Here is an 11,248-nt window from a genome sequence, read left to right on the forward strand (position 1 = left end):
GCAAAACCTTGTCTACCTAGGTACTTGGCCACAACATGGCTAGGTTGCTTGGCATCAGCAACCAAGTCGCTGCGAGTGTCTCAGTTGTAGGCGCTGTAAAAATAAATAGCTAAGATGACTAGATTTGGCTTAGCCGTGATTATGCAGGGCGAATCAGATGACGGCCAAGAATAGAAAAGGCGCTCTGTTTACTCGGTCATGGCTGCAGATTTCGCGGTAGGTTGGGGCAATTTTTCCTGCTCCATGCTGACATTGGTCACTGGATTGTCAAGCACCATTCTTGTCAAGCCAATTTCATTGTTGATCTCCTCCATGCGCTCAAAGTCCGCATTGGCGACGCCTTCGCTTCCGAAAACGATATCCTGTTACTGGTCAGTGAATATTCCTAAGGAGAGTGATCATCGTGCCATCTTCGTACCATTTCTTCAAGAGTCAGACGCTTAGTCTCAGGCACGAAGAACCAGACGAAGCCAGCTCCCGTAAAGGTCAGCATGCCAAAGAGGATATAGGTGCCATATGTAATGCCCTGGAGCATGTCCGGAGTAACCTGGCCGATTCTGTGTAGGCAGTTATTAGTCTCGGAAGTAGGAAGTAGGGACTTTGGACTGGGAGACTTACATGAAGTTGTTCATCCAGTTGCTAGATGCACCAATCGCAGTTCCGTAGGGACGAGAGCTCAGTGGCCAGATTTCCGCGATAACAATCCAAGCACAGGGCCCCCAGCTGTAGCCGAAATGGACCACGAACAACCAGACCATTGCGCAGGCTGCCCACCCTGCCGCTTGCCCAGCTGCCCAGTCATGCATGTTTGTGGCAACGATGCCGGCGATGACGAAATGGCAGAGTGACATACCAATAGCCCCAGCGACCAAGATGGGCTTGCGTCCGACCTTGTCAACCCAGAAGACTGCCGGTAGTGTAGCGATAAACATGACTATGCCCACAACACCAGTTGAAAGCAGGTTGACAGTGTTGCTTGTCTGGCCAAGCGACGAGAAAATGGTAGGTGCGTAGTAAAGAACGGCATTGATACCAGTCCACTGCAAAATGCGTTAGTAGTCACGGGACGCGGGGATTGTTCTCTACCGACCTGTTGGAAGAACATTGTGATGCCTGCAACCGCAGACCGCTTAAGCATAGCCCTGCTTGTAAAGCACGACTTGATCGCAACGAATTGGAGCTTGAAAATATTCCAAGCCGTACGCTCTTGAAGATGTGGAAACATCTCTGCGGCCGTCCGCCTCTCAAAGAGAGATTGCGCTTTGATCTCCAGGAACTCCAGCTCAATGAGTTCATGGTGCTCAGGCAGGCCTCGGAGCATGGAGAGATTGCGCCGAGCTTCCTCTTCACGGTCATTGTGAACCAGCCAACGCGGCGAGAAAGGCATAAACGCCATTCCGACGAGGAGGACCAGACAAGGCGCAATCTGCAGACAGATCGGGACCAACCAAGCAGCTTCGGATTGCTCACCGCGTGCGGTACCACCAATATAGTTTGTACCACTTGGTCATGTTAGAGACAGATGATGAAAATATTCGGGTTATACGCACTAGTCAATCCAGAAACTAAGCATAATGCCGAAGCAGATAGCCAGCTGTTGAAGGGCAACAAGAGAGCCTCGCACCTCACTAGTGCATGTTAGTGAAGGAAGGCCCAAATAGGATATTGCAACTTACGGAGGAGCCACTTCTGAATTATAGATAGGCACGATCATGGCAAGACTACCGACTCCCATACCACTGATGTCTCATCAGCAATGCGTTATTGCCAGCGACGGTGATGGACTTACGTGATAAATCGGCCTCCCAGAATTGCTGACGGTCCCGCCTGGATGGAGGTTGCCTGAACGACTACACCAATAATAAAGACACAGCAGGCAACCAAGATGCCATACTTCCGGGAAAGAGTCTCCGCCATGAACGAGGAGAGAAGGGTCCCCATCCAGGCGCCGAGCTCCAGAATAGCCGTGAGCCATCCTTTCTTCGTCTGGCTTGCATTTGGATCAAATGGATCGTATTCACCCATATCTAAATCAGGGGGTTTAGAGCAATGCCTTTGCCAGACGGGGACTCTTAAGCCTGAAGGGTTGACTTACGCTCCTTGAAGGAGTTCATGGCGAGCACGCCAGAAAACATTCCTTGGTTGTATCCGTAGAGAACCCCACCGATACATGCGAAAGCAGCAATGGAAAAGACCCTGAAGTTCTTTAGCAGGGCACGAAACCCGCTATCTCCCATGAGGGCCTGACGGCGCTTCAGGGCCGCATCGTAAACGGCGGCGTGATCGCCTGCTGGAGCACCCATCGTGTTGACACACAGTGGATGAAGGTTTAAGAAGAATATTGGGGCTTGTTTGGTCACACTACTGTACTCTAGAAGGAATGGATCGTTTTAAATGCATCAAGGCATAATAAGGTATGTCTTATGTACTGCACAGGACTGTACAGTCCATCCTGACACGACTCGCCGTTTCCGTACCAATAGCCCCTCATCTTCTGTGTAAGAATCAGCCGTTGCCCCGCGAGAACAATAGATCGGAAGCTATGGCTAAATGGATAAATAGAGAAGGGACAGTTTGACGAAAATTCGAGACCATGGCTTGTCTGTAATAGCCCGGGCAGACGCTTGAATTCGAAAGGTCTAGCAGACTCAGCTCATATCCGATGCAGTCTAGAACTCGACACTTCCCTCGTCGCCATGGTAATCTCGGTTATGTTCCTAGCGCAGCCTTGCATAGACTTCGGTATGGAAGCCGGACGACTAGATCATATGGCTAGCGGCAGAGAGCGCGCGGTCTGATTTGGGAAGAATATTTCTGACGAATTGGTGGAGAGGTTTCCGATCTATCCGACTGCAAGGAAGCTTCCCCAGGCCGGGGCGATTTAATGCATGTCGCCGTTTAGGCTGAACTGGGTTCGTTCGTCCATCCATGGATGCATTACTGGGAATTCAATCTAGTAGTCTGCCTGAAATATTTTGACAAGTATCCCATTGGTCCGGATCGTGTTTAACAACCGAGCGCCAATGGATAACCGGTTTCAAAAGGATGGCCCCAGAGCGGGCTGGGTTCGTCCTCAATAGCTAAACGTCGGTTCAAGTAGGTTCTGGGGGTAGGAGTGCAGTGTCAGGGATGTGAATGGACGCGGCTATTAAATGAAGTTGATATGTTGGAGAATCCTGGGATTACTGACGCGGTGATTGAAAATAGTGGGTCCCATCCCATGATACCAGCAAATTTAACTTAGTCTCCGCATCAAACAGCTACTGCCTGTCGGCTGGGAACCTACGTCAACTAAGGAGCAGGGGTTCTCACCTTCATAATGTGTTGTATGCCACGTGAGATCGATCGGTGCACAGGCGCTAAGTAGGTATGGGCGGCCAAGCCAACTCTGGAAGGAGCCAGCGCCTAGTTATGCATAAGTCGATTCAAAGAGGTTGAGGTTCTGGACCCCACAGCCAGCTGGCCATTTTGGCACCCGCGCTGTCACCCCTGCGGATTCTGCTCCTTCCGGGACAACGTATGGGGCCTGTGGAAAAAGGGAAGTTTTCGTCGAATTTAGCCTAATTGGTGTCCCCATAGCACTACAAGCCTATTAGCTAGGGTGCTGGTAATTTTCGCTTGTACTTGACCACTGAATTCCAGACCTCCTGCGTGCCCAGCCACATATTCTGTGTAAAAAAAAAAGGTGGAGTCCTTCGGCCGCAACTGTTCCAAACAGAGCAAGTATCCTTAGTCGACTTCTCAGCCCTATAGTTGCATCACTAATAGCCGAAAGCGCGAGCATTCACAAGCCAATCAAGTTTTGGGGATGACGACCTCGCACACACGTCGCCTATGCTCTCTATCCGACTGTGCACGACTTTGTAGCTGGGGGCTGATACTTACCAGTACCTGCATGATGCAGGTGGGCTAGCGTTGGACACGATATCTGCTCCGGATATTGAAGACAACGGCAGAGGGCATTTGAGCTAAATTGCCACGCAAAATCATTAATGACCTCTCCTGTTTGCCTTTGTCACTGTGCCAAACTCCTCGTAATCGCATGAGGATGTGTAACGGCGTGCTGCTTCTTGCCAGCCCAAAAATCCGACTTCAGACAATCCACACTCTGGAGTGCAGCTGTTGGAATTTGCGCACGCATTTTCTTCAGCCCGTGCGAAAAAAATTAATGATGTTGGTGTCACAGGTCAGTGCCTAGGCCTATGTGAATCTTCGTACTTCGGCGGTGCATCTGAACTAGCTGCAATCGAGTCAGCGCTAGTTTTCCGCCTGGACCTTGACAAGGCTCACAGAGCCCCAGGCCGGTGATATCTGACTGGGTGGATGTTCATCAAAATGGATGCGATTCGTTAACTCTGTTCGAGCTTTCTTTGCTCTTTCAAAGCATGCCTCTTTTCAAATGTCTCATTTTTCTGCCTCTTAGTCGCATTTTTGGGGCCAGTACCTTCCGAAATGTCTTCGAGTGAGAGTGGTATGTCCAAGGACCCTGCGGTCCCCCACCCTGTTGCTATTGCTATCGCCTGCTTCCTGGCCATTTCCATGTACAACGTTGTTGAGCTCATCTTCATCATCATTGTTACGTTCAAGAAGCGTAATAGCCTTTATTTTTGGAGCTTTATGGTCGCTACGGTGGGCATAGCCATCCACGCAATCGGCTTCTTACTCCGGGACTTCCAAATTACCAAGAGTCGTTTCCTCTATGTCACATTCATGTCGCTTGGTTGGTATGCTATGGTGACAGGACAGTCTGTTGTGCTCTTTTCCCGGCTACACCTTGTCCTCTACAACCGAAACTGGCTTCGGGCTGTTCGGGTCTTGATCATTACCAATGCCATCGTCTGTCACATCCCCACTACAGTTATGACCTACGGCGCCTCCTCGAGCGACCCGGAGCCTTTCCTGGGAATATACTCCATCTATGAGAGAGTCCAAGTCACAATCTTTTTCTTCCAAGAGGTCGTGATTTCGGGGTTGTACGTCCATGAAGCGATGAAATTTCTACAGATCAGGGCCATCAGGGGCGAGAAAACGAACCACAACATGATGAGGCATCTTATAAGCTCCAACATTTTCGTCATCATGCTCGACGTCACTATCCTCGCCCTGGAATTTTCCAACCTTTACGACCTCCAGACAAGCTACAAGGGCGCCGCCTACAGCATGAAGCTCAAGCTTGAGTTCAGCGTACTGAACCGCCTAGTCAAGGTGGTCCAACCTCCAAGGTCCACTTACTGCAACCACACAAACGACCTTGACGGGACGATACAACTAGAGAGCGTGGACAGCCGCAACAAGATCGGTCGGAGCATCGCGGACAAGATGCAGAGTGGGTACGAAGCCCATGTCAAAGCTGGAGGAGCCAGATACTTTGGCGATTGCCCTGATCTCGACGTTCCAAAGAAGTCTCTGCTCAGGACGACCGAAATTTTTGTAACAGAGCACGGGAAGTCTATACCATGGCAGCGACCAACAAATGGCGCATAGTCAGAGATAACCGGAGAATCTCTAACCGTGATGAGAGGATATGCTGCCCAGGGCTCGTATTCATCGTCACGGACAAAGTTTGCCAGTGCTGAGTATTGATATTCACACTTAGTATTGATTCTGTACTAAGCCTTTGTGACGACTGTATTTGGTATGAAGTCATCCCTACAGTACGATGCTTAATGTAATTGCTATTTGCCTCTAAGTCTCCAAACATGCTTTATCGTAGGGTTGAATTGAGACCATAAAGCTTGCCCAAGGTTCACTGTGAATCTGTGATAGAACCCGCATGAGCTGTTTCTACTCCATGATAGACAAATAACTAAATATGAAGAAATGCAAGTGGCTGTGCTCGAATATGGTTCGGCTTGCGCTCTGGCCGCGCCTAGGCCCGTCGACAAGCGAGAATAACTCGGTCAAGCGGAGGAACTCAAGAGGTCCTCGAAGGCCCCTCTTCTAAATTCCGTTTTCCTTTCCTTCTGTATTTTTTGGACACTCATACCGGTCGTAGTCGCCTAGCCAGTTGTCAATATACTCGCTTGGACCGTTACAATACTATTGATGAAGGTCAAGTTTCTCCGTTGTGGCGCCCAATATATTCTAGAAGCGGCAGAAGCTGTACAGGATTAGACCCTCAACGGCTAAATGGCCACGATCAGATGGCTGGAAGCTATCACCTACATCATGCAGGTGGCAAAGGGATTTGACATCATTATCCGTTCAGCACGTTGGAGAAAACGGCAGGGGCCATTTAGGCCGGATTACCCCGCAAAAATCCCCAGCATTCTCCTCACCTTGATCCCTGTAGACGGCTTTGTAACAGCGCAGCTCTGCTTCCTGTACTGGTTGATCGGATCCAGGCCGAGCCTAACTTGAGACGCTTCAGGCCACCAGACGTTTGCCAGACCATTTGGCAGGGGCCGGCAGGGGCCGGCAGGGGCCGACAGGGGCCGCCGACCTGCCAGTAAAAGGTTAGTCTGCGGGGTTGAAAGGTACCAAACACTGTAGGGCTATCGGTATGCTCTGGTAAATGTAAGCGCCGGGTACCAGACATACAATCTCTACATACAATCTCTACATTGGGGTCTCCAGCTTTCGACTTAGCCGGCTCTAGCAACCAAGAGTTCTACAGAGTATTATGAGGAGAGTCTTCCATGGATACACTGCAAAGTATAAGAATTATTGTATCCCCAGCTTCACTTCATCACCGACGTCACATACTCCCAAGCTCAACTCTCAAGCCTTCTCGCAAACATGGTGAAAACCTACCTCATTTACTCCCTTTTTGCAGGGCTCCCGGCCCATGTCGCTGGAGCCAACGTAAAGCTATCCCAACCCGACTGTAGTCGAGACCCGCTCGGCAGCACCTCTGTCTGCGATACCTCTCTGAGCCCGGACCAGCGCGTTGCAAAGTTCATCAGCCGGTTCACCCTTCAGCAAAAGGTCGACAATCTGTTCTACCGAGCTCCAGGTGTTTCGAATCTAGGCCTTCCTGCGCACAGGTGGGGTTGCGAAGCCCTTCACGGCGTGGCTGGTGGTGAAGTTTTCTTCGAAGGTCGCAATGCAAACTTTTCCTCGGCAACTAGTTTTCCCATGCCAATTCTCACGGGAGCAGCCTTCGATGATGATCTCGTCCACCGCGTTGCGAGCGTTATTGGCAAGGAGGGCCGAGCTTTTGCCAATAGCGGACATTCTGGCTTCGACTTCTGGGCCCCTAACATCAACCCATTTAGAGATCCAAGATGGGGAAGAGGCATGGAGACACCCGGAGAAGATGCTTTCCGCGTTCAGAACTACGCATACAGCCTTATTACCGGTCTTCAGGGAGGTGTCAACCCCAAGGAGATGCAGGCTCTTGCCGCCTGTAAGCATTATGGTGTTTACGACGTTGAAGGTGGTCGATTCGGAAATAACATAAACCCCACGCCACAAGATCTCTCCGACTATTACATGCCTCCTTTTAAGACTTGCGCCCGAGACGCTAGGGCTAGCGGGGTTATGTGTTCATACAGCAGCGTTAACGGTGTCCCATCTTGCGCCAGCCAGTACTTACTTCAGACATTGCTCCGAGAACATTGGGGATGGTCTGAACCTCACCAGTGGGTCGTCTCAGATTGTGGCGCCATCGAAAACGTCGCCACCAGTCATGGCTATGTCAAGGGTGGTGCCAACGCAGCAGGTGTATCTCTCAATGCTGGAACGGATCTTATGTGCGACGACTTTTATACATACCTCAAAAGCGCTGTCGACGATGGCGTTACTACCGAGCGGACGATTGACAAGTCACTTGCGCGGCTCTATCACTCTTTGCTGCGGGTCGGGTACTTTAACAAACAGTCGCAGTACGCGAGGCTTGGCTGGTCAGATGTCAATACTGCTGAAGCTCAGTCACTTGCCCATGAAGCTGCATGGAAGGGCATGACATTGCTCAAAAACGACGGCACCTTACCCTTGCCAAAGAAAGTTGCTAATGTCGCCGTCATTGGCCCGTGGGCTGATGCTACTAAAGCTATGCAATCGATTTATGCCGGCCCTGCTCCCTACTTGGTTAGCCCTCTAATGGGTATGCAGAAAGAATGGAAGAACGTTCGGTTCGCTCATGGCGCCGATATGTACAGCAGCAACACTGGCGGATTTGATGAGGCGATTAAGCTTGCTAAGTCGTCCGACTACATCATATACTGTGGTGGTTTTGATTCAAAAGTTGAGATTGAGGACCGCGATAGGGGTGATCTTAACTGGCCCGGCGTGCAGCTGGATCTCATATCTCGACTGTCTGCCCTTGGCAAGCCATTGATCGTTGTCCAGTTCGGCGGTGGCCAACTCGACGATTCTACTCTCTTGTCCAATCCCAAGGTCAATGCAATTGTCTGGGCCGGCTACCCCGGACAGGAGGGTGGCAATGCGCTTCGAGATGTGCTGGATGGAACGAAGTCTATTGCGGGCAGACTCCCCGTCACGCAGTACCCCAACGACTACGTGAAGCAACGTAACAAGCTCGATCCTGTGCTGCGGCCACATAAAGAAACTCCCGGGATAACGTACAAATGGTTTGACAAGCCGGTCTTGCCGTTTGGATACGGGAAGCATTACACCTCATTCGGATTTTCCTGGAAGTCTCGTCCAAAGGCCACTTACACTATCTCTAATCTCATAAAAGCTCCGTCTGGTCTAGCCCTTGAGAAGGCTCCTTTTGCGACCGTGTCCATTGACGTGACGAATACTGGCAAAGTCATGTCCGATTATGTTGGCATGCTATTCCTGTCTACCCAAAACGCCGGCCCAAAGCCATACCCATTGAAGAGTCTTGTGGCATATGGCCGCCTACACGATATTAACGCCGGCCAGGCCAAGGCCCTTACCCTGACTATCCCGCTAGGACAACTTGCGCGCGCAGACGAGAATGGCAACATGGTTATCTACCCTGGTGACTACGAGCTTCGTCTGGATCTGCCGGAGCTACAAAGTGGTGTTAACAACTTTGCTCCACTAAGATTTCGCCTCACTGGCGGGCCAGCGACGATCGAGACGGTGCCCAGACCGCCTTCAAACCCAGTTGCGTTATCCTACCAGGGTTGTTACCAAGATAACATTCAGTCCCGGCTACTCTCCCACAAGCTCCCTGACCTACGCTCCACGAACACGCCGCAGGNCAGGAATGCGCCAACCGATGTTATGAAGCCAGTTACGCTTTCGCCGGCGTCGAATATGGAAGGTAAGTCCGCTGTGCTTCTCCAAGTGCTGCCAGGCAACAGGCTAACGCTGATGTGCGTCATTAGACAATGTTTTTGCGGAGATTTTACAACTGGACACGTAGCTGTAGAAGAATCTAGGTGCAACTCCAAGTGTCCTGGGAATAATGAAGAATTTTGCGGCGGAGTTAAGTTGTAGGTCTTTTCCCGCTATACTATTAGGCATTGTGATAGTTTACAAGTTGCTAATATTATGCCAGCATCAATGTGTACAAGATCACGCCGTCTACAACGATTCAACCTCCTTCCTGATCTGGCTAGGCTATTACTAATATGTTTGCTGTGGGGTCAGACATAGGTCTCGTCTAATCTTCAACTCTATTCATTCCCTTGTGGCAAACAAGAGAGAGGTTAGAGATTAAGACTGTTAGCTATTTTACTGCTAGCTATCTGCTATTACGCTCTCAATACAAAACTTCTGTTCTCTACTCTACTTTTTAAGATAATTTAATAAAAGAGGCAAGAAGGGGCCGCAATTGTTAAGCTCTGCTGCTTGCAGGATTCGGCGGATAATTCCTTTGAGAGAATTAGAAAGGGCCATCCCAACCAAGACAACGTTTATCAGGTTTTCTATAGATAAAATTCCAATTGCCTGCTGAAAACACCTGACCAACAAGAAACGTATTACCATGCGAATCCTTACGCAAGCAGGCTTTAGCAAGATCTTCAGCAGCACTATTAAGCTGTTCCTTAGTAATAGATATGTCATAGTTATTCTGCGTAGAGAAGAGCGTGTTAGTTTAACTGCCTTTTTTTTCTCTCGTTTTTATAGCGTACCACGCATAATATCTAATAGTATTATAAGAGCTAATAGACTTATCTTTCTGGTTAATAAATAGTGTCTAGCGCTATGGAAACTTACATCGTTGCAAGCATACTGTCCTGGTCCCTCAAAGCATTCCACTAGTGCGCATTGTTTTGCCTTAATAATTGCTGAACGTGGAATTGCAGGGCCGATCCATTCTGATGGCTTCCATTTGTACGGGCCAGGGCCACAAATGACATTATTCCTGACGTAGGGAACTGCTGCTCGCGTGTCAAGACTGTTGGTTTACATTGAATTCAGCGGCGACTTCAGCTTGGAAGGGCGAGGCTGCGGCCTGTCAAGATTCAAGTTGTATCCAAGTCAGTCCAAACGATTCCTGTCTCTTCGAGTAAAAAAGAACATAGCAGGACTTGCCTGGGCTGCCAGAAGAGGCAAGAGAACTAAGCAATTGAGTCGGCAACATGGTTTGATGTTGCGTCTGGTGTTAGGGGATTTACACTTGGCGTGTTTAAACGGGAGAATGCAGTAGCAGTACTGGTGTTTTGTTTCGGGACTGTGACTGTGACTGTGACTGTGACTGTGACTGTGACTGTTTGGCTTGTGGCATCAAAGACGGGAAAGAGAAAGAAAAAGAGTCGCAGTAATATACCTACTTTTAGTACATGATTATTAGTGAATTACAGGCTTAATGCATGTGTTGCAGTCGGTGAATCCGTTTTCTGATGACTGAGAATCGGTTTTTGGATGTGCAAAACACCCTCTCCAGATGTACTCGCCGGGATTGGGTGGAGGTACCGCCCCGAGTACACGATACATGCAGGGGTGCGAATGAAATCAGAAAACTAAATCCTGCAGGGTATTGTTACCCGTGAAGTAGAATAAGCAAAGAAATAAATACAAAAAGCGACCGACAGATTTTATGGCACCGACAAGTTATCCTGCGTATGAATCATCCGCGCTACGTAGCGCACTTGGTTGAAACTCTAAACTCTGTCTGGCCAACGCTGTACGGTTGCAACAATGACCCTTAATCTCGATACAGCTCAAGTCAAAGCGTATCAAAGAAGACTTTCAGAAGTAGGAACCCTAGAGCCTAAACCACTCGACGTCAATAAACTTTGAAGTGTCGAGGAGCGTGATAATGCGCGGCGACCTCTGCCACCTAATATCTCCGATAACCACAAAATAGATGTAGTCCGTACAGAGGGAAAGTGGAAAAGTTCCTGCCACACTCTGGGCATAGAGG

General features: G+C 49.6%; 3 protein-coding genes across 3 annotated transcripts; 2 read left to right on the top strand and 1 right to left on the bottom strand.

Moving 5' to 3' along the window:
• Nucleotides 1–188: 188 nt before the first annotated feature.
• VFPPC_00222 (sugar transporter) lies at nt 189–2,303 on the bottom strand (the record flags this gene model as incomplete). Its single annotated transcript, XM_018280291.2, has 8 exons — nt 189–362; nt 419–557; nt 619–1,040; nt 1,091–1,502; nt 1,551–1,628; nt 1,677–1,739; nt 1,790–2,027; nt 2,096–2,303. 8 exons carry the CDS (start codon nt 2,301–2,303, stop codon nt 189–191), a joined length of 1,734 nt encoding a protein of 577 aa, XP_018148273.2.
• Nucleotides 2,304–4,452: 2,149 nt separating this feature from the next.
• VFPPC_12727 (hypothetical protein) lies at nt 4,453–5,484 on the top strand (the record flags this gene model as incomplete). The annotated part of the gene is made up of 1 exon (XM_018290504.1): nt 4,453–5,484. The coding sequence occupies one exon, from the start codon at nt 4,453–4,455 to the stop codon at nt 5,482–5,484; it is 1,032 nt and encodes a 343-aa protein (XP_018148274.1).
• A 1,254-nt stretch (nt 5,485–6,738) lies between these two features.
• Nucleotides 6,739–9,375, top strand: VFPPC_00223 (beta-xylosidase; the record flags this gene model as incomplete). Its single annotated transcript, XM_018280292.2, has 1 exon — nt 6,739–9,375. One exon carries the CDS (start codon nt 6,739–6,741, stop codon nt 9,373–9,375), a length of 2,637 nt encoding a protein of 878 aa, XP_018148275.2.
• Nucleotides 9,376–11,248: the final 1,873 nt, after the last annotated feature.

Source organism: Pochonia chlamydosporia, chromosome 1 (genome assembly GCF_001653235.2).
Source record: "Pochonia chlamydosporia 170 chromosome 1, whole genome shotgun sequence".
NCBI lineage: Eukaryota > Fungi > Ascomycota > Sordariomycetes > Hypocreales > Clavicipitaceae > Pochonia > Pochonia chlamydosporia.